Source organism: Cyclopterus lumpus, chromosome 17, assembly GCF_009769545.1.
Source record: "Cyclopterus lumpus isolate fCycLum1 chromosome 17, fCycLum1.pri, whole genome shotgun sequence".
NCBI classification, from domain to species: domain Eukaryota; kingdom Metazoa; phylum Chordata; class Actinopteri; order Perciformes; family Cyclopteridae; genus Cyclopterus; species Cyclopterus lumpus.
Genome location: NC_046982.1, coordinates 21,805,837 through 21,830,023, shown reverse-complemented (window position 1 = coordinate 21,830,023; position 24,187 = coordinate 21,805,837). Strand labels below are relative to the sequence as shown.

The 24,187-nt window shown below is 46.2% G+C and overlaps 2 protein-coding genes across 2 annotated transcripts in view; one reads left to right on the top strand and one right to left on the bottom strand.

The window, feature by feature from the left end:
- The window catches only part of basp1 (brain abundant, membrane attached signal protein 1), a 30,037-nt gene extending 26,254 nt beyond the window's left edge, over nt 1–3,783 (bottom strand). Inside the window, exon 1 of the mRNA XM_034554890.1 lies at nt 3,623–3,783. The gene's annotated coding sequence lies outside the window, so the exon portion shown is untranslated. The remainder of the gene's footprint in view (nt 1–3,622) is intronic.
- Nucleotides 3,784–12,994: 9,211 nt separating this feature from the next.
- myo10 (myosin X) overlaps nt 12,995–24,187 on the top strand; it is an 85,631-nt gene continuing 74,438 nt past the window's right edge. Inside the window, exon 1 of the mRNA XM_034554900.1 lies at nt 12,995–13,442. Coding sequence (XP_034410791.1) covers nt 13,422–13,442 — 21 coding nt within the window. The 5' untranslated portion in view covers nt 12,995–13,421. The remainder of the gene's footprint in view (nt 13,443–24,187) is intronic.

Sequence of the window (24,187 nt, the reverse complement as noted above, 5' to 3'; positions counted from 1 at the left end):
CCAGGGACGAATACAACCAGGAACAACCAGGGAAGACTACAACAAGGGACAACCAAGGAAGTCTACAACAAGGGACAACCAGGGATGACTACAACCAGGGAAGACTACAACAAGGGACAACCAGGGCAAACAAGGGGCAACCAGGGATGACGACAACGAGGGACGACTACAACCAGGAACAACCAGGGAAGACTACAACAAAGGACAACCAAGGAAGTCTACAACAAGGGACAACCAAGGAAGTCTACAACAAGGGACAACCAGCGACGACTACAACAAGGTACAACCAGGGACAACTACAACAAGGGACAACCAGGGAAAACAAGGGGCAACCAGGGATGACGACAACGAGGGACGACTACAACCAGGGAAGACTACAACAAGGGACAACCAGGGAAAACAAGGGGCAACCAGGGATGACGACAACGAGGGACGACTACAACCAGGGACAACCAGAGATGACTACAACCAGGGAAGACTACAACAAGGGACAACCAGGGACGACTACAACCAGGGACGACTACAATCAAGGAAGACTACAACAAGGGATAACCAGGGACGACTACAACAAGGGGCAACCAGGGAAGTCTACAACAAGGGACAACCAGGGAAGACTACAACAAGGGACAACTACAACAAGGGGCAACCAGGGAAGTCTACAACAAGGGACAACCAGGGAAGACTACAACAAGGGGCAACCAGGGAAGTCTACAACAAGGGACAACGAGGGACGACTACAACAAGGGGCAACCAGGGAAGTCTACAACAAGGGACAACCAGGGACGACTACAACAAGGGGCAACCAGGGAAGTCTACAACAAGGGGCAACCAGGGACGACTACAACAAGGGGCAACCAGGGACGACTACAACAAGGGGCAACCAGGGACGACTACAACGAGGGACAACCAGGGACGACTACAACGAGGGACAACCAGGGAAGTCTACAACAAGGGGCAACCAGGGACGACTACAACCAGGGGCAACCAGGGACGACTACAACGAGGGACAACCAGGGACGACTACAACAAGGGGCAACCAGGGAAGTCTACAACAAGGGACAACCAGGGACGACTACAACAAGGGGCAACCAGGGAAGTCTACAACAAGGGACAACCAGGGACGACTACAACAAGGGGCAACCAGGGACGACTACAACGAGGGACAACCAGGGACGACTACAACGAGGGACAACCAGGGACGACTACAACGAGGGACAACCAGGGAAGTCTACAACAAGGGGCAACCAGGGACGACTACAACAAGGGGCAACCAGGGACGACTACAACAAGGGGCAACCAGGGACGACTACAACGAGGGACAACCAGGGACGACTACAACGAGGGACAACCAGGGACGACTACAACGAGGGACAACCAGGGAAGTCTACAACAAGGGGCAACCAGGGACGACTACAACAAGGGGCAACCAGGGACGACTACAACGAGGGACAACCAGGGACGACTACAACAAGGGGCAACCAGGGACGACTACAACGAGGGACAACCAGGGACGACTACAACAAGGGACAACCAGGGACGACTACAACAAGGGACAACCAGGGACGATTACAACAAGGGACAACCAGGGACGACTACAACGAGGGACAACCAGGGAAGTCTACAACAAGGGGCAACCAGGGACGACTACAACGAGGGACAACCAGGGACGACTACAACAAGGGACAACCAGGGACGACTACAACGAGGGACAACCAGGGACGACTACAACAAGGGGCAACCAGGGACGACTACAACAAGGGACAACTACAAGCAGGAACAATCAGGGACAACCAGGGACACGTCGCCAACAATGTCAGACACTCAGAGCAGCCTGTGGGCCTTCAGTCAGTATATGTGACAAGATATCTCTGCCCTCATCTCTGATACACACACACACACACACACACACACACACACACACACACACACACACACACACACACACACACACACACACACACACACACACACACACACACACACACACACACACACACACACACACACACACACACACACTAGTGGATGAGTCACCGTCGTAGCTTCTCTTCAGGCCGCCGTTTGTCTCAGCAGGATGAATGAACGCACTGGACTCATGAGAGCCAATCAGCAGCCAGACAGTCGGGGCTCGCGTCAACCGGCTCGGACGGAGACCTCCTGGACCTTTAAACGACTACGTGTGTGTGCCATTAGCGAATTAGTTAGTATTACAAAGAGAGAAGCAGTAAATAAAGGATTTGTTTTTGTTTTTGCTTGATAATTGCCTGAAGGATTAATAGATTTTCTGAATGATATCCTTAATATTAATAAATATTCATTGTCAACTAATCCGTGAATCGACTAATTATTTCAGCACTAAAGAGCATCGCTGTAATCTACTGGAGGATTTGCGAGTGTGAAAATGGTCTGTCTTGGTTCACCATCACAGTGGCTCCATTCTCTCTCACACACACACACACACACACACACAAAACATTTTATTATAAAAAAAATTTTAAATTTTTTTTTCTTTCCTCGGACCTCAAATTAAAACCCCACCATCATCATCATCATCCTCCTCCTCCTCCTCCTCCCCATCCCATTGACAGGCAAGGTGGCATCTCTCCCATCCACACCCTACTCCCAGTGCGCATGCGTGCCGCAGCAAACAAAGGATCAAGGATTCCGACCGACTAATAAAGTTTGACTCGCTGCAGAAATAAAATCAATCATGCAGCAGCAGTAAGGGGAGCGGAGTGAGAGGGTGAATTTAATGTATGTGCACGCGGACAATATGGGGGGGGGGGTCAGGTGCACCCTCAGCTATTCATCACCCCCCCCCCCCCTCCTCCTCCTCCTCCTCCTCCTCCTCCTCCCACACACGCTCCCCATCTCCATCTTCTTCTCAGTGCAATAAAACGGAAATTTGTGATCAATAATTGATCTAAATCGTGACATAATCCGGTTGGAGACACACTGAATGCGTGTGTGATCGCGCGCGTGCGTGTGAGTGAGCCGTGTTGCATGCGGCCGAAGGGTGTCACACCTCCGCACAGACAAAGAGGGGGGGGGGGGGGGGGTTCAACTGTCTGCTGGCTGAATTATATGGCGTTGCCTAGCAGCCAGCCTTAATTATATAATAATACAAATAATAATAATAATAATAATAATAACACACATTCAGGGTAATCGATAAATGATAAAGAGTGAGTGGTGCGCGTGAGAGGACGCGCGCCCCCAGTAGTCGAAGCGCATTTTGTTTTGCCTCAATAAAAAGTGAGAAAAAGGTGGAAAAAATATGAAGCGCGTGTTCCTCCAGACGGGACACACCCCTTTTCAAGCTCGTGCACAATTTTTTCCCTCGCCTGGAAAAAGAATAATAAAAAAGAGGATAGAAGAAGAATTAATTTCTGGAATTGTAAAAAAATGTATTTCTAAAACATCTATTTCCTGTTTCAAGCAGCGGATCTTTTGTCTGGTCCGCGCGGCGGATCCGCACATGGACGCGGGGTGGAAGAGGAGAAGAGACCAAAGGGATGGAACCACAAGAAAAGACGGGAAAACGTCTCCAGAAAGCCCCCAAAGCGCGTCGCTCCGCCGGGGGGACGCCGCCGGAGGAGCGGCCCGGGCCGCCGGCTCTTACCGTGCACACCGAAGGTCCGACGCTCCTCGGCTCTCCTCGCAGGGTTCGAGTCGCGGCTGCTCTGCACACAATTTGCGGCTTCTCCTGCGCGCCCAGCGGCTTGTGCCGGCTGCACCGTGCGGCTCGGCGATCCCCTCGCACGCGCGCAGGCGCAGCGGGTTGTGCACGCACGCAAGCACGCAGATGCACGATTGCAAATGTTTTCTCGTGAGAAGAAACGGTTTTATTGAGTCTTTTTTATTATTATTTCATTTTTATATAATATTTCTTAAAGCGTGAATAGGAATTCGTGAGTGGATCCTTTTGTAAATACCAGCCTTCATCATATTATTATTATATTATTATATATTATTATCACAACTTCATGGTATTTTATTCATGTAATATTCCACTTTAGTCTATTAATATTCGCTCTAACATCTATCATAGTGGCTCTGTTTCCAAGAGGAAGTCCACTTAAATATCTTCTTCCTGGTGGATTTGTATGATTGATAAATAATTACGCACTGGATAAGAAAGTGCATTTTTCATGCGCATGTTTTAGTGTAATTACGACCTCGTCCTCCGTCTCTTTCCACGTTGGTTGCCTCCGCGCGCCCCCTGCCCTCCGCAAAGGGGACTTGTTGATGCACGAATTAATGCACGTGACACCCTTGAAGAATATGAGATTAACATATGTGATCAGTACAGAAACATAACGCCCCATTTGGCCTGCATAAAAAAGTTATTGATGGATATATATATATATATATATATATATATATATATATATATACACACACACATACATATATAGTAAGCCATATAATGCCTTAATAAATAATAATAAATAAGTATTTCAATTACTTGATTATCTTGATGTTATGCAATAGTGTGTTGTTTTATCCCTAACAACTTTAATTCTAATAAGATATGATAAAATAAGATATTCTGAAGATGCTCTCAGACTTTGACCAAAACTAAACATCCATTAACGTTCAGGCTTCTCAGCGTGTCTCTGTCGTGTCTGTAGTCTCATGATTCGGACGCTAGGTGGCGGTGTTTGCCAACAATGTGGACGTTTCATTTGCTCGTCGCGTTGTGTTGGCTTCATTGAAGCAGCTTCCTCTTCTTCTGTTGTACCGTCCTCAGTACCTCAAGTGCATCTTCATTCAGTTGAGTACTGCGGGGCCGCGTTAAGGTTCTGGTTTCTTTGGGGAGGAAAATCTTCAAGAGGACAACTTTGAAAAAGCTTTTCCTGCTGTTAGTTGACTGCAGCACAGTTTTACATGCAGGACTCGTTGTACTCAATGAACACGCATCTCCGCTGCTCTGGAGGGATGTCCAGACAGTTATATAACATCTCCGCTGCTCTGGAGGGATGTCCAGACAGTTATATAACATCTCCGCTGCTCTGGAGGGATGTCCAGACAGTTATATAACATCTCCGCTGCTCTGGAGGGATGTCCAGACAGTTATATAACATCTCCGCTGCTCTGGAGGGATGTCCAGACAGTTATATAACATCTCCGCTGCTCTGGAGGGATGTCCAGACAGTTATATAACATCTCTGCTGCTCTGGAGGGATGTCCAGACAGTTATATAACATCTCCGCTGCTCTGGAGGGATGTCCAGACAGTTATATAACATCTCTGCTGCTCTGGAGGGATGTCCAGACAGTTATATAACATCTTCGATGGCTCTGGAGGGATGTCCAGACAGTTATATAACATCTTCGATGGCTCTGGGGAGCTTTCTTTGTAGGATGACCCTACACAAAGCTGTGATCTGGTCTTGAAACACCCTTTACGGGACCCTACACATTGACCCGACACATTGACACTCCATTTATGCCGTGTTGAAAAAAAACGATTAGTGGCTAGAAGAGGGGAAAACTCTGTCTGAAAAGTACCATAAAGCTGCATTCTCTCTAATGACCACCAGGGGGCGACTCCTGGTTGTATAGAAGTCTATGCTTCATGTGGTTAAGCAGCATTCTCTCTCCTGACCACCAGGGGGCGACTCCTCTGGTTGTATAGAAGTCTATGCTTCATGTGTTAAAGCTGCATTCTCTCTAGTGACCACCAGGGGGCGACTCCTCTGGTTGTATAGAAGTCTATGCTTCATGTGTTAAAGCTGCATTCTCTCTCCTGACCACCAGGGGGTGACTCCTCTGGTTGTATAGAAGTATATGCTTCATGTGTTAAAGCTGCATTCTCTCTCCTGACCACCAGGGGGTGACTCCTCTGGTTGTATAGAAGTCTATGCTTCATGTGTTAAAGCTGCATTCTCTCTCCTGACCACCAGGGGGCGACTCCTCTGGTTGTATAGAAGTCTATGCTTCATGTGTTAAAGCTGCATTCTCTCTCCTGACCACCAGGGGGCGACTCCTCTGGTTGTATAGAAGTCTATGCTTCATGTGTTAAAGCTGCATTCTCTCTCCTGACCACCAGGGGACGACTCCTCTGGTTGTATAGAAGTCTATGCTTCATGTGTTAAAGCTGCATTCTCTCTCCTGACCACCAGGGGGCGACTCCTCTGGTTGTATAGAAGTCTATGCTTCATGTGTTAAAGCTGCATTCTCTCTCCTGACCACAGGGGGCGACTCCTCTGGTTGTATAGAAGTCTATGCTTCATGTGTTAAAGCTGCATTCTTTCTCCTGACCACCAGGGGACGACTCCTCTGGTTGTATAGAAGAATATGAATCAAATCTTGTCGCTGTCTAATAGTTATATCCTTGACTTAGTTGTAAAAATACTCGAGTGAAAACATAAAAACATTAAAGTCTGGCTTTAGGAAACAGACATTATTGTGTTTCTGACAGAGCAACGATCGCGGTGAGCAAAAGGTTTGCAGTGAGAAGGAGTTGAAAACCGAGATTTTAATTTATCTTATGATGTTTTCTGTAGTTTGGTCAGTTATAAATGTACAACTTCTTTCCCTGTTGACGTCTATGGAAATGTGCTCATTTCGCTGTGTTTTACGTGACACAACAGATACATTTTAAATTAACTGGCACACTTTAACAGTTGTATTTAAACAGTGACTTACTGTATTATGTCACAGTTCAGCTTCCATTCTCTCCTGCCACTTTGTCTATCACCCACCTTGTCAGCTCATTCTGTTCACCTGTTGGCCACACCCACCTCGTCAGCTCATTCTGTTCACCTGTTGGCCACACCCACCTCGTCAGCTCATTCTGTTCACCTGTTGGCCACACCCACCTTGTCAGCTCATTCTGTTCACCTGTTGGCCACACCCACCTCGTCAGCTCATTCTGTTCACCTGTTGGCCACACCCACCTCGTCAGCTCCATCACTCTCACCTGTTGGTCACACCCACCTCATTAGCTCCATCACTCTCACCTGTTAGCCACACCCACCTTGTCAGCTCCATCACTCTCACCTGTTGGTCACACCCACCTCGTCAGCTCATTCTGTTCACCTGTTGGCCACACCCACATCGTCAGCTCCATCACTCTCACCTGTTGGCCACACCCACCTCGTCAGCTCCATCACTCTCACCTGTTGGCCACACCCACCTCGTCAGCTCCATCACTCTCACCTGTTGGTCACACCCACCTCGTCAGCTCCATCACTCTCACCTGTTGGCCACACCCACCTCGTCAGCTCCATCACTCTCACCTGTTGGCCACACCCACCTCGTCAGCTCCATCACTCTCACCTGTTGGCCACACCCACCTCGTCAGCTCCATCACTCTCACCTGTTGGCCACACCCACCTCATCAGCTCCATCACTCTCACCTGTTGGCCACACCCACCTCATCAGCTCCATCACTCTCACCTGTTGGCCACACCCACCTCGTCAGCTCCATCACTCTCACCTGTTGGCCACACCCACCTCGTCAGCTCCATCACTCTCACCTGTTGGCCACACCCACCTCATCAGCTCCATCACTCTCACCTGTTGGCCACACCCACCTCATCAGCTCCATCACTCTCACCTGTTGGCCACACCCACCTCGTCAGCTCCATCACTCTCACCTGTTGGTCACACCCACCTCGTCAGCTCCATCACTCTCACCTGTTGGCCACACCCACCTCGTCAGCTCCATCACTCTCACCTGTTGGCCACACCCACCTCGTCAGCTCCATCACTCTCACCTGTTGGCCACACCCACCTCATCAGCTCCATCACTCTCACCTGTTGGCCACACCCACCTCGTCAGCTCCATCACTCTCACCTGTTGGTCACACCCACCTCGTCAGCTCCATCACTCTCACCTGTTGGCCACACCCACCTCGTCAGCTCCATCACTCTCACCTGTCCACTCTGCTGCACCTCCTCCCTCTGGTATATGAGCCCCAGCTTCACTCACATTCAGGTTGTTCTGCGTGTGATGCCAGCCCATCCAGCACTTCTTCCCCCCCAGTAGGACCCTACTGGTTTGGACCACCTCGCCTCGGTCCTGGTAACCACCATCACCTTCTGTCCTCGACGATGAGATTCCTTCCTCGTCTGTTTCCTGGGTTCTACTCTCCACTCTTTTCACAGTAATTTACTGACAAATTATGAATCAAAGTACATTTTGATTACAATACCTTACTGTATTTTTCACACACCGTCTTGCTGGTGAGACTAATGCCTGTAAAATAAACACAAATGGGTTCTTTGATTGCAGGAAGCTTTCGTGTCATTTTGATAGAGAAAATACTGCAATTCTACAGAAGATTACTGTCGGTAATGTAGTGTAATTTTACAGTAAAACAGTTTACTGGTGTTTTCTGATGCCAGTTGGAGGAAGTTGGTTTTGTCTCCTTATCTCACATCTTTAGGAGAAGGCTGCAGGAAATGTTGTCTTCCTGTTTGGCAGTTTAGAAGAGATTCTGGCAAAGAGACGACACGGCTCCTGACATCCTCCGGAGATCCTGAGACGATCAGTCAGGTGAGACCAAGGGAGTGCTGGTCCAGATCTGATGTCAGGGTGGTGCAACTGGGTAGAGATCTGTCTTGTTCCTGTTCAAAGACGTCGTCTGCTGGACCGGCTGAAAAAGCCAGGACCATGGATTAAGGCTACAAATGGATGGGTGTATAGATGCTTGACTGAACTAAAACTAAACCGGACTACCCCTAAACAGAGCTTAACTAAAACACCCCTAAACCAAACCACTCCCGACCTTTCAGAAACTAAACTAGCCCTAAGCTTTTATGAACTAAACTAGCCCTAACCTTTTATGAACTAAACTAACCCTAACCTTTCATAAACTAAACTAGCCCTAACCTTTCATGAACTAAACTAACCCTAACCTTTCATAAACTAAACTAGCCCTAACCTTTCATGAACTAAACTAACCCTAACCTTTCAGAAACTAAACTAGCCCTAACCTTTTATGAACTAAACTAACCCTAACCTTTCATGAACTAAACTAACCCTAACCTTTCATGAACTAAACTAACCCTAACCTTTCAGAAACTAAACTAGCCCTAACCTTTTATGAACTAAACCACCCCTAACCTCTCATAAACTAAACTAGCCCTAACCTTTCATAAACTAAACTAACCCTAAACTCTCATAAACTAAACTAACCCTAACCTCTCATAAACTAAACCAGCCCTAACCTTTCATAAACTAAACTAGCCCTAACCTTTCATAAACTAAACTAGCCCTAACCTTTCATAAACTAAACTAACCCTAACCTCTCATAAACTAAACTAGCCCTAACCTTTCATAAACTAAACTAGCCCTAACCTTTCATAAACTAAACTAGCCCTAACCTCTCATAAACTAAACTAGCCCTAACCTTTCATAAACTAAACTAGCCCTAACCTCTCATAAACTAAACTAACCCTAACCTTTCATAAACTAAACTAGCCCTAACCTCTCATAAACTAAACCAGCCCTAACCTTTCATAAACTAAACTAACCCTAACCTTTCATAAACTAAACTAACCCTAACCTTTCATAAACTAAACTAACCCTAACCTTTCATAAACTAAACTAACCCTAACCTCTCATGAACTAAACTAACCCTAACCTTTCATAAACTAAACTAACCCTAACCTTTCATAAACTAACCCTAACCTCTCATGAACTAAACTAACCCTAACCTTTCATAAACTAACCCTAACCTCTCATGAACTAAACTAACCTTTCATAAACTAGCCCTAACCTTTCATAAACTAAACTAGCCCTAACCTTTCATAAACTAAACCAGCCCTAACCTTTCATAAACTAAACTAGCCCTAACCTTTCATAAACTAAACTAACCCTAACCTTTCATAAACTAAACTAACCCTAACCTCTCATAAACTAAACTAGCCCTAACCTTTCATAAACTAAACCAGCCCTAACCTTTCATGAACTAAACTAGCCCTAACCTTTCATAAACTAAACTAACCCTAAACTCTCATAAACTAAACCAGCCCTAACCTTTCATGAACTAAACTAGCCCTAACCTTTCATAAACTAAACCAGCCCTAACCTTTCATAAACTAAACTAGCCCTAACCTTTCATAAACTAAACCAGCCCTAACCTTTCATAAACTAAACTAACCCTAACCTTTCATAAACTAAACTAACCCTAACCTTTCATAAACTAAACTAGCCCTAACCTTTCATAAACTAAACTAGCCCTAACCTCTCATAAACTAAACTAGCCCTAACCTCTCATAAACTAAACTAGCCCTAACCTCTCATAAACTAAACTAGCCCTAACCTTTCATAAACTAAACTAGCCCTAACCTCTCATAAACTAAACTAGCCCTAACCTCTCATAAACTAAACTAGCCCTAACCTCTCATAAACTAAACTAGCCCTAACCTCTCATAAACTAAACTAGCCCTAACCTTTCATGAACTAAACTAGCCCTAACCTTTCATGAACTAAACTAGCCCTAACCTCTCATGAACTAAACTAACCCTAACCTAACCCGACATAAACTAACTTATGTGAATATCATAATCAGATCAGCTGCTCAGTCTAAACTTCGTGGATGCGTTCGCTGACCTTCGTGACTTCCTGCTCACCAGCGTTACAATTCAAACTGGTTTCCAGTCATATTTTAAACTGCAGAACTAATAAAACCTGCTCGCGTTGTGAAATCCATCCCAGTGAATATCTGTGTCAACGTTCTACAAACTGGGCCTCACGTGATGTGGTTTGTTGTGAACAGGCTGCAACATGCAGAGCTTAACTCCCAGCCGACTGGTTCCTTCACGGGGTCAACGCCCTCACGTCAACTCCCCAAAACACATCCTGAAGGCGGAGCCCCGCCCACGTCGAGCGTGTTTAAAGGTGGGCGGAGCTAATGCCTCTGAATCCTCGTGGGCTTAAAGGACCATCGCTGCAGGGAAGGAGTGTTACTTAACCTCTGTTAGGGGTCAAGGGTCACTGAGGTCACGTTGTCCAAACGGGTGACCTGCGGGGAGGTGGAGGTCCACCATCACTGCTGTGCAACACTCTAGAGACCAGGACCCAAAGCAAAGGGCAGGCACTCGTGTTTACAACAATCTCAGGTTTTCTTTTGCCAGACCATTTGCTTCTCAATAATAATAATAATAATAATAATAATAATATCATCTGCAGCCGCCCTGCATGCCTTGTTCACAATCAGAGCGTGTCTCCTGCTCTTTAATGTGACGTCGTCACAGGGTGGCCTCGTGGTTGAACAACGGGCCCAGAGCGCTCGACTACAACAGCTTCACAGATGAAACGGTGAATATTATCTGAAGCACCACAGACGCCTCCTGAGGACGGGAACATCAGAGGCAGCTAACGCTCTTACTTTGAAAGGACTTGCATTCATAGGCATTAGTAATGGGAGCAATCGAGGGGGCAGCATGAAACAGAGACTTCTATACAACCAGAGGAGTCGCCGCCCTGTTGGTCACAAGAGAGAATGCAGCTTTAACACATGAAGCATAGACTTCTATACAACCAGAGGAGTCGCCCCCTGGTGGTCAGGAGAGAGAATGCAGCTTTAACACATGAAGCATAGACTTCTATACAACCAGAGGAGTCGCCCCCTGGTGGTCAGGAGAGAGAATGCAGCTTTAACACATGAAGCATAGACTTCTATACAACCAGAGGAGTCTCCCCCTGGTGGTCAGGAGAGAGAATGCAGCTTTAACACATGAAGCATAGACTTCTATACAACCAGAGGAGTCTCCCCCTGGTGGTCAGGAGAGAGAATGCAGCTTTAACACATGAAGCATAGACTTCTATACAACCAGAGGAGTCTCCCCCTGGTGGTCAGGAGAGAGAATGCAGCTTTAACACATGAAGCATAGACTTCTATACAACCAGAGGAGTCTCCCCCTGGTGGTCAGGAGAGAGAATGCAGCTTAACACATGAAGCATAGACTTCTATACAACCAGAGGAGTCGCCCCCTGGTGGTCAGGAGAGAGAATGCAGCTTTCAACATAACCGGCATGAAGCACTCATGTTTACTGCACTCCTGCCAGTCAGCAGCAGGGGGCACCGCATCCCACATGACGGTAAGGATGTCTGGCGTGGCCCCGGCCCCACATGAGCCGGGGTGAGGGGTCATTGTGTGTGCCGAGGGGGAAACCAGACACACACTCCTGTGTTTGGATTAGACATAAAGAATGTGTGTAGTGACCCTCCAGCTGGAATGTTAAACATTAACTATGTCGCTCACTCCGTGAACATACACACTGCTCTTAACGTCCATCATGAGGAAACGTCCATCATGAGCATTGTGTAAATGATTCTGTTTATTAGTATTGTTACTTTCAAAACTCTGAAGTTTTGAAAAGGTGTAAATATTTAACACTCGTGACGAATGACGACAACTTGGAAGGAAAACAAACCCAGCAGCACATTAGACACTGAAGGTCCACCGGTCACTACATTTATTAATAAAAACTATATATTATGAAGCTGTATGCAGAGGGGTTTGTTCACACAGCATTTAGAGACTCATTTATTAATAAAAAAACATGGAGAAAATAGATGTATTGTTATGTGTGTTGACAGTATGTTGGACTCAACAATATGAAAGAAGAATGTTGAACCCGACTGTCCAACGTTCAGATATATGTCCTTCTAAAAATATTTAATATTACATATTATTTTCATATTTTAAACAGAATAATTTTTGAAGCATCATTTTATACATACAGGTAAGCAATAAAATATATAAAAAATAAAAATACACAATATATACAAAAAAAGACTAGAATAATAAGAGAAAATCCACGATATATACAAACAGAATAATGATTAGATTATATTTTAGATTATTTTTTACTTGAAAGCAGCAGCAACACATTTTTTACAAATACCATAAAATAAAATAGCAGGGCATATTACATTTAAGAATTTAAATAATAAAGGAAATGGAAATAAAAAAATAGAAATAATATTAAACAACTAAACAGGAGCTGTTCGATGTTAAAGTTTTAACACGTTTATTACGGCAGGAGGAGAGGAGGAGGAGGAGTGGGAGGAGTCGAGGGAGGAGTGGGAGGAGTCGGAGGAGGGGCCTCGGTAACTCCGCACCGGGCTGACGGACCGAGCGTCTCCAAACTTTGAGCCTCCCTCTCGCTTCATTCTCTCCCGTTGCCGTCGGCGTGTTGACCGACCAGCGGACCGACCGAGGACTACAGCAAAGGGGGACCGGGATCAGGAGTCCAGGGCTCCTCTTCTTTTCTCCCTGCCGGAGCAGTGACCCCATGAAACAAAGAGTGCACCCCGCTCCTGTAGCTCCACGCTGACGGACCACGGTCCTCCATCCCGCACCATGGACTGAACCCTGCTCCGGATCCGGGTCCCTGGAGTCCCTCGAGCGACACGCGAGACCGTAAATCCTCAAGGGATTAAAACAAGCAGGACTATGGATAACTTCTTCACGGAGGTAAGAGCTCCGTGTGACACGTTTATATATAATATATATACATATAGATTGTTATTTGTATTAATAATACGAGCATACACGGAGCATGAGGGGCAATACAGTCACTGAGACACTAGAATATGGAAATGTGGTCAACGTGAACTCACCACTATGACTTCCTGAATATGAATATCATACTGGTTTTATGAGGCAAAGGTGTCATAAAAGTGCTTTAAATGAGCCCTGAACGCATCATAGAGAGACACACACACACACACACACACACACACACACTGTTCTCCCATTGTGTCTGTGCTGGACTGGCTCCCAGTGGGTCTGTGGTGGTCCAGCTCCCAGTGGGTCTGTGGTGGTCCAGCTCCCAGTGGGTCTGTGGTGGTCCAGCTCCCATTGTGTCTGTGCTGGACTGGCTTCCAGTGGGTCTGTGGTGCTCCAGCTCCCAGTTGGTCTGTGGTGGTCCAGCTCCCAGTGGGTCTGTGGTGGTCCAGCTCCCAGTGGGTCTGTGGTGCTCCAGCTCCCAGTTGGTCTGTGGTGGTCCAGCTCCCAGTGGGTCTGTGGTGGTCCGGCTCCCAGTGGGTCTGTGCTGGACTGGCTCCCAGTGGGTCTGTGGTGGTCCAGCTCCCAGTTGGACTGTGCTGGACTGGCTCCCAGTTTCCTCTAAGAAACCAACAGCAAAAGCAAAGCGCTGTAAACTCGTTGAATAGAAGCACGAGTCCCTTTCATTGCCTCGGTCAGGGTCCATCAGCTGATCCCAGAGCTGTTTGATCCCTCCAACACCAACAAGCTGCATCTCTTCTCTTGAGTTCATCTCCCGAAGCAAAAGAAACCCGATCCTCGAGTCTGGAGAGCGTCGCTCTCCTTCTCTGTGCACTTCCTGTTTGGTGGGACGTCCGGGGGAAGAGGAGCGAGTCCAACAGGTGGGCTGGACTAGGTGGGACCCACCTAGTCCAGCCCACCTAGTCCAACAGGTGGGCTGGACTAGGTGGACTAGGTGGGCGGCTAATGAGCGTTCGTTGCAGGTCGGTTTACGACGTCTTCGTCCGCACCTCTCCGTGGTGACGTCGGCCTGACTCATCGGTCCTCATTGTTTTGAGATTTTTGTGCTATTTTGCTTACATAACACGATTTAATGGAAACTTAATGCAACCGTAGCACATTTTGAACAAGATAATTCCTCTTTGCATATTAAAAAAAATAATAGTTTTTTAGAAAACTTGTGATACAAAAAAGTAATTCCCTTGACGTCAGGGCCAAATATCTTTTTGTTCCCGTCGTGTCACCTGCACAGAACAGCTGATCTTCCCCGCAGGTGTAACGGTTAAAAAACGGTTAAAAACCTGCTTCCTGATTGAAAGATCTCCTGCTCTCTGATTGGTTGCATTTAAAAAAAAAAAAAAAAGAAGAGAAAAAAGAAAAAAACATCCAGCCAGACTTTTTTTTCTTCTTTTTCCGGCGGTATGAGAGGGGTCAAAGGTCACACGCCTCAGTGAGCTCACCGGGCGAGTAAAACAAACACTCCCGGGTTGTAAGGCGACTGGTCGGCACATCTGGCAGAGAGAGAGAGAGAGAGAGGGGGAGAGAGAGAGAGAGGGAGAGAGGGAGAGAGGGAGAGAGAGAGAGAGAGAGGGAGAGAGAGAGAGAGAGAGAGAGAGAGAGAGAGAGAGAGAATTTATGAGTGCCAGAAGCAGGCGTGCACAATAGTCTCAAATATCGGAGTGTTTTTATATCTGCCGGCTAATCGCGGCAGAAACAAAGGGCCCAGTCTTTGAGGGCAGAGGAGACGGTTTACTGGGTAAAACCACAAAGCATCATGGGTAAATCTTTTAGCCGGAGGTTCCTCGTGTCTGAACACCAGGCTGAGTGAGTGACCCGGATCTCTGGAAGTCCTGGACCTCCTCTAAAGCCAGGAGGGGGTTTCAGAGGCTTCGGTCTGTGAAGTCGTCGCCGAGCGCGATCTGTCGGTTGCTCGATCTGTCGGTTGCTCGATCTGTCGGTTGCTCGATCTGTCGGTTGCTCGATCTGTCGGTTGCTCGATTCTTTTTTCCGTGTGACGGCGCAACGGCCAGAAAGAGTGACTGAGTTTAGAAAAAACAAAGAACACAAGTAGTTTTACACCTCGCTGTGGTTTCATGGTCCTGGTTCCCCAAACGGGTCGAAACGTCACTCGTCATGGTGAAGTTGCCTCCACATAACTGTTGGTGAAGTTGCCTCCACATAACTGTTGGTGAAGTTGCCTCCACATAACTGTCGGTGAAGTTGCCTCCACATAACTGTTGGTGAAGTTGCCTCCACATAACTGTTGGTGAAGTTGCCTCCACATAACTGTCGGTGAAGTTGCCTCCACATAACTGTTGGTGAAGTTGCCTCCACATAACTGTCGGTGAAGTTGCCTCCACATAACTGTTGGTGAAGTTGCCTCCACATAACTGTCGGTGAAGTTGCCTAAATCTAACTGTTGGTGAAGTTGCCTAAATCTAACTGTTGGTGAAGTTGCCTCCACATAACTGTCGGTGAAGTTGCCTCCACATAACTGTCGGTGAAGTTGCCTCCACATAACTGTCGGTGAAGTTGCCTCCACATAACTGTCGGTGAAGTTGCCTCCACATAACTGTCGGTGAAGTTGCCTCCACATAACTGTCGGTGAAGTTGCCTCCACATAACTGTCGGTGAAGTTGCCTCCACATAACTGTTGGTGAAGTTGCCTCCACATAACTGTCGGTGAAGTTGCCTCCACATAACTGTCGGTGAAGTTGCCTAAATCTAACTGTTGGTGAAGTTGCCTAAATCTAACTGTCGGTGAAGTTGCCTCCACATAACTGTCGGTGAAGTTGCCTCCACATAACTGTTGGTGAAGTTGCCTAAATCTAACTGTTGGTGAAGTTGCCTAAATCTAACTGTCGGTGAAGTTGCCTTTACCAACATTACCTTGATTCTAACTAACTCCACATAACCTAAAAACCTCCTGAATTGCATTTTGATAAACTTAAGGTGTGTGTGTGTGTGTGTGTGTGTGTGTGTGTGTGTGTGTGTGTGTGTGTGTGTGTGTGTGTGTGTGTGTGTGTGTGTGTGTGTGTGTGTGTGTGTGTGTGTGTGTGTGTGTGTGTGTGTGTGTGTGTGTGTGTGTGTGTGTGTGTGTGTGTGTGTGTGTGTGTGTGTGTGTGTGTGTGTGTGTGTGTGTGTGTGTGTGTGTGTGTGTGTGTGTGTGTGTGTGTGTGTGTGTGTGTGTGTGTGTGTGTGTGTGTGTGTGTGTGTGTGTGTACACACACACACACACACACACACACACACAGAGTGAAGTTGGACGGTTGGTTTTTATTTGAACTGCTGGGGGGGTGGGAGGTGCCTCACCTGTGCACCAATCAGAGAGCAGGGCTGGTCTCAGGTGTGGGTTTAAGGTGTTAGTCAAGGTAAATAAACTCAGCAGCAGACCTGAGATCAGCCAGGCTCTGGGAACACTGGAGCTACATGTGCACACAGGTTTTCAATATTTGACGCTTCATTTTGAAAAAGCCAATAAGAGCCTGTTTTCCCACGCTGTGCATGGAGCTCATGACGACACGCGTTGCTCCGGCAACACGTTTAAATCGTTGCCAGCTGCGCCGCATTTCTGCCGGAGAAAATGATCCTCGAGCGTGAAGCGGTGCAAACTGGTTTTTATAGGAACTCCCAGCAGCCTCGGCGGTGTCCATTTCAGCAGGAAACTTATTTTACTGGCAGATTAATGAATGAAAATAAACTGTTTCTTGGAGAAAAGTGTGTGAATCAAAGATTCTGAACTTAAGGTCCACTTACAACCACATCTCAGGAGGAGGAGGACCAAAGCTCCGTCAGCATGTGAGCAGCACAACATCTCCTCCATCAGGGTTCAGGACATCACGTCTTAAGACCGGTGGAGTGTTTGTTCACGGCTTGAACAACTCCTTCAGGAGAGATTCTCTGGACCTGAACCAGAGCCTCACACTGGTTCCAAGGCAGAGGGCCAGGAACTCCTCCTCCTCCTCCTCCTCCTCCTCCTCCTCCTCCTCCTCCTCCTGGTGAACGTTCTCTCCTCGTGGACATTTGTGCTTTTGTTGTCGGGCTTCAAGTGGAGGACTTTAGATGTAAAGGGTCCTTCAGCTCCGCTCTCTTTCAGAAGCTGATCTTCTGTTCTGTTTGTGGATCATCGAAACATGAGGAATCCATCTGAAGTTATGAGGAATCCATGTGAAGTTATGAGGAATCCATGTGAAGTTATGAGGAATCCATCTGAAGTTATGAGGAATCCATCTGAAGTTATGAGGAATCCATCTGAAGTTATGAGGAATCCATCTGAAGTTATGAGGAATCCATGTGAAGTGAATCCATGTGAAGTTATGAGGAATCCATGTGAAGTTATGAGGAATCCATCTGAAGTTATGAGGAATCCATGTGAAGTTATGAGGAATCCATGTGAAGTTATGAGGAATCCATCTGAAGTTATGAGGAATCCATGTGAAGTTATGAGGAATCCATCTGAAGTTATGAGGAATCCATGTGAAGTTATGAGGAATCCATGTGAAGTTATGAGGAATCCATGTGAAGTTATGAGGAATCCATCTGAAGTTATGAGGAATCCATGTGAAGTTATGAGGAATCCATCTGAAGTTATGAGGAATCCATGTGAAGTTATGAGGAATCCATGTGAAGTTATGAGGAATCCATCTGAAGTTATGAGGAATCCATCTAAAGTTATGAGGAATCCATGTGAAGTTATTGGCAGTAGTTTATTATAACTGTTTATTGGCCCTCAGTGTCGTATGAATGAACCGTGAAGAGTTCTCCTTCAGTTTTGGGAGTCGTGCACGAAGTCTCTCCGTTGAGGTCGTGCGCCTCACAAATAAAAAAAAAAAACTTATTTACACGACTAGAGATTATATAAAGAAGGACACTTCCTTTTTAGAGGCTTCAGAAACAGGAAGTCTTAAGAATCAACATGCGAGTAAATATTTAGCAGCCAAATCAAATAGTTTACAGGATATTAAACCTTTTTGTTTCTTTAACACATTTAATACTTGAATTCTTTACAGTTCTTGACGATAATAAAGTAGTTTATGGATACGAGATATGAGTTTACTGATAATTACTAACCCTCCTCGTCATTGTTAGTTTGTGGCATTTAATTTGCATTGATTCCAAATGCAGTGTGTTTTGAAAATCCACTTCCTGTTTACGACGTGAATGGTCATGTGATCTGTCGTGTGGGCGGAGCTTCGGGAGACTTTACCGGCTGCAGCCTCTTGTCTCCGGTAATCCTCGAGTGCCTGCGTCTGCATTGTTGTGACGAAGAGGTCGGCGAGGTCGTGCGTCCTGTGAAGGCGGATCTCACTCTCAGTTTGAGGATTAAGACGGCAGCATCAGCATAAACAGCTCCTCCTTTTACAAAGTATGTGCAGAAAGAATAGAATTGATTTAGTTTTTATGAAGGAGCACCAACAATAGCTCAAAGAAAAGGTGACAGTTCTGGAAAGGTAGAAAAGGCTGTCATCTGCAAACAGCTTTTTATCTTTGTGTCAAGCCAAGAAACACATGTTGGCATTGAAGGGGAATTTTAATTTCTATTTTTGAAAGTAGATGTCACCTGGGCCCGGTGTTACCTGGACAGTGTGTGCCCGGTGTCGTGTGTCTGTCCCACCCGCCATAACCAGACCGTTAATTGACGGTACACACACACACACACACACACACACACACACACACACGACCCACAAACCACAGTAATGATTTATGGACACACCTGCAGGAAGGGGAGCCGGAACCATCGGCCTTACGTTCGAGAACAACATCATTCTCAGATCATAAATAACATAGACAGAGAAAAGTGAAGAATCAACGAGTAAAGAATAGATGTGTGTTTGTAAGTAAACAAATAATGCATCGTATGATTATGTAGAGAGTTTGGTCATACTGGTCGATGTATCGATACACAGATAATAAAGTTTCCATCTATCTCTACCTTTTATTTAATGCCTAGTTTCAAGGACAGAAACTCCAGAGGTCTGGTCCCAACAGGTCTGTGAACCACATCCAGTCGGTCTCAAGAGTTTGACCAAGAGAGGAAGACTTCCCCTCTACCTCTGCTGAAGTGCTTCTGAGCAAGGCCTCCACCCCCACTCCAGACTCAGGAAGCCACATTTCGTCGCTCTAGCGTTGTCTTTCTAACATCAGAAGGACATTCAGTGCACAAAGGACATCGGTTCTCGTCTCGGATACGTACAGTTGTATTTTTGATCAGATCTGGGATCAGTGCTGGTGGGTGGGGGTGGGGGGGGGGGGGGGGTCTGTGTTATCTGATCCTGGACTCTGTGTTGACAGCAGCTTCCTGGAAACCCCCATCCACACAAACACAACATGAAACAACACCAGTGGCGGCCGGGCACAAACCCGAACAACCCCAAACATCCATTTCCAGTAATTAGCTGCTTCTCATGCGATGCTGTTGCATTGTGGGAGTGCAGCTCCCAGAGTCCTCAGCGGCGCATCTAACGAGCTGGAAGCCAATCGGAGCGGCTCTCTGCAGGCGGTCTGTGGAGAGTTAGGGCGGTTTTAATGATCCAAGAGGATTTTATGAATTACCTATTTATGTGCCGTTGTTGGGGAGAAAGGAAGCTACAAAGTGTGCCTTCGATCCGGGGAGACGACTCGAGGAAGTTCTGGAGGATCTCTAAAGGACTCTTTTGTCTTTTTTAAATAGTTTGACTTCCTGTATCTGATGGCTGATGTTACGGTCAACGGGAGACACTAATCTTTAAACCGGTAGTTTATTAAACCAGACCGGTCTCTGCCCCCAGGCCCCCTTGAGCGTCCTCACGAGACGGACTAAAGGGGGCCTAGGGGGGAGGGACCGGTCTGGTCCACCTGGATGTCTCCTCGTGAGACCTTCAGCTTGTTTCAGTTGAAGCCTGAAACACAAACGGAGGCAAATGTCGCTCATTGAATGTAGGAAGTGACGTGCAGCTCAAAGATGAGTCGAGTAAAAGTCTGTTTGTTTGGATAACCGTGAACGTTACACAACGTTAACCGTGAACGTTACACAACGTTAACCGTGAACGTTACACAACGTTAACCGTGAACGTTACACAACGTTGACCGTGAACGTTACACAACGTTGACCGTGAACGTTACACAACGTTGACCGTGAACGTTACACAACGTTGACCGTGAACGTTACACAACGTTGACCGTGAACGTTGCACAACGTTGACCGTGAACGTTACACAACGTTGACCGTGAACGTTACACAACGTTGACCGTGAACGTTACACAACGTTGACCGTGAACGTTACACAACGTTGACCGTTACACAATGTTAAGCGAGCACGTTACACAACGTTAAGCGACAGGAAGTGTTTTGTTTTTCCTGAAGCTCCGAGCAGCGATGTTGCCCGATGGAGTTTCCTGTTACCCGCTCTGTTTTTTAGGATAAAACTGCCATTTTTTTTTTGTACAACAAGGTTTCTGTTGTTTGACCCAGAAGAAAAGGCCGAAAGGAGAAGACGCTATTTATATTCTGCTCGTTCGCTCTGCACAAACCAACACCAGGCGACCACAGCTGGGCGACACATGGCAGCTCTGGTCTCAGCTGCCAGCCCGGCACACACACACACACACGCACAAACACACGCACACACATACGCACACACACACACGCACAAACACACATGCACAAATGCACACACACACGCGCACACACGTTTACGAATCGCCATCGTTTGTTGCCTCTTCCACCCTTTTTGTTAAAAAGCAGAGACTACGCCCACAGGCAGCCCGGCCCGGCCTTCCTTTGACTTCCTGTGGTCTGAAGTTGTGAAGTGAGATTATTTTTTATTTAATTTTATTATTTATTAGCCTTTATTTAACCAGGGATACAGTGACCTCTTGTTCAAGGGAAGCCAAGACAGCAGCATAGAAACATAGAAACAGTCACAAGACAGAAATCACATAACAGATAAAATACATTAAAAAAGATAAAAGGCAACAGGACTAAAGCTCCGGATTCACACCAAATTCACAAAGAGCGCTATGAAGCCGCTCCAATTTCTCTCACACGAGTCTTCAAAGTTTCAAGGTTGATGAGCTCCTTTAACTTTGGAGGTGTTTGCAGTGCATTCCAAGCAGCAGGTGCAGCGAACTTAAAACAGAGCTTACAAATTCAGAGTGAACGTCTCGATCGAAGTCCGTATGCAGGTATGTGGACGTCACGTCGGAAAAGCCCAAAAACCAAAAGCAAACCCCTTCAAACCCCCCCCCCCCCCCCCCACACACACACACCATACACCACACACACACACACACACACACACACACACACACACACACACACACACACACACACACCCCTGACAACAAACAGCAGACAAAACCCCACCGGCTCTTTCTGTGGAGGTTTGCATGGAAGCTGCCCAGCAAGCAGAACTGAGATTACAGCCGGCCGCGTGGGACCGCGTGTTCCAAAGAAACAAAAGACCAATAGCGCCTCATCGTTCAGAAAAGAGAGTTTTTACTTTGAGTCATTCAGAGTGAACGGCGGCCCTCTGATGGCCTCTAAAGACCTCCGCTCAAAGACCACATCGCCAGTTTTAAGTTGACCCGGATCACAGTTCAGGCGCGCCGGGCGACCTTCTGTGACCTTGAACACCTCCTGGGTCGCGGGCTAGTCGATGTGAGAGGGAACCAAAAATGGCCGCCGCCCGGATGAAACTGTTCCACCTGAAGAGAAGCGTGAAGGCGGTCGACAAAGACCCCGAAGGAAGGAAACGAGGAAACGACAAAACCAGGAAGACACAATATCACGACGTCTAAGATGTTATCTAGTCTCGTGTCACGATATCAAACAAAATATAAATATGTTTCTGAATATCAAAAAATGACTTCTTCTAAACTTCATTTTCAGGTTTTGGTGAACTTCTTCAAAATCTTGTTTTTTTTTAAAATTGTACAGCCATCAATTAACAGACATCAATTAACAGACATCAATTAACAGACATCAATTAACAGACATCAATTAACAGACATCAATTAAGAGACATCCCTGCACATTGTTCTTTTTGCACCATCTCCAGCCTGTAATTACCCAGAGGGCTTTGCTCCGTACTCTCATTCACACCGTATTCAGGTTGTTGAGTCATCGGTTCCCAGAACCACGTAATGGGAGCCGCCGAGTCGCTAACGAGACAAATGTTCGCTGTCATCGGGAATTTACAGCGCCGATGAATTAATGCGTTTGTTTGTTGAGGGGAAGCCGACGGAGGCGGGATGTTTGCTCACCGGCCGGCGAGTCCAAAGAACATCCGCATGACACGGAGCCATTGTTTTATTATCATTGAATTATTATCATTGAATTATTATCATTGAATTATTATCGCTTCATTACCCGTTGACTTGGCCGTGCAACGGTTTCTTTTTGTGCGTTTCTTCCTACAAAAGTCCAGCAACTCGTGTCAGTTTCCTGTCATTACACGAACAGTCTTTTCAAAATAAACCTCCGTCTTCAGGAAACAATTCATTCAGATTCAGGCAACAAAACGACGTCTTTTAATTTAAGGTGGAACGCTGCTCTTACGTCTTTTCATTTAAGGTGGAACGCTGCTCTTACGTCTTTTCATTGAAGGTGGAACGCTGCTCTCACGTCTTTTAATTTAAGGTGGAACGCTGCTCTCACGTCTTCATTTAAGGTGGAACGCTGCTCTCACCTCTCTTCATTTAAGGTGGAACGCTGCTCTCACCTCTCTTCATTTAAGGTGGAACGCTGCTCTCACGTCTCTTCATTTAAGGTGGAACGCTGCTCTTACGTCTTTTCATTTAAGGTGGAACGCTGCTCTCACGTCTTCATTTAAGGTGGAACGCTGCTCTCACCTCTCTTCATTTAAGGTGGAACGCTGCTCTCACGTCTCTTCATTTAAGGTGGAACGCTGCTCTTACGTCTTTTCATTTAAGGTGGAACGCTGCTCTCACGTCTCTTCATTTAAGGTGGAACGCTGCTCTCACGTCTTTTCATTTAAGGTGGAACGCTGCTCTCACGTCTTTTCATTTAAGGTGGAACGCTGCTCTTATTTCTCATTCGTCTCAAAGTGTCACCTCAATTGTAAAACGGGATAAAAATAAAATGTGAGGTGGAGTAGAATATTAAATGATTTAATGATTAATTTAACTTTTTTAAGTTTTTAATCCTTTTAATTAATAGTTTTTTCAATTCGATTATTTTTAAAACATTGTAAGACAAACGTCAAATAAAAAAACATTACATCGTGAATAAAATAAATATAATATCTGTAACTTTTTAACGTGTTATTCAGCTCTTGACATCTGGAAGTCGGGTTTTTATATAAAGTATAAAGATGAAGAGGTTGCTACTGATAACACATTTAACATTTGTTACAATAAGTTGACATTATTAATACAACTGGTGTCCCAGACCGTATTAATATCATTAATAATTAGCCAACAGTGTTTCAAGTCATGAGAAATCACACAATTCAATGCATTCAGTTGAATTGTGGAGAGAAAATAGTTTTATTATCCTCACAATATTCTCAGAATGTGTTTTATGATTGAACAACGACAACAACAACACCTCCTTGTTCAGACCCGGAGGTCCAGGGGGGTTTGGGGGGGTCCAGAAAGACCTGAATCAGACGTGTTCACACACCCTGAAGGCCGCGAGCAACTTCAAGTGATTCAGCAATTACATTTATTAAAAGACAAAAAGGGGCCGCGGGGCTTCATGAGGCCAC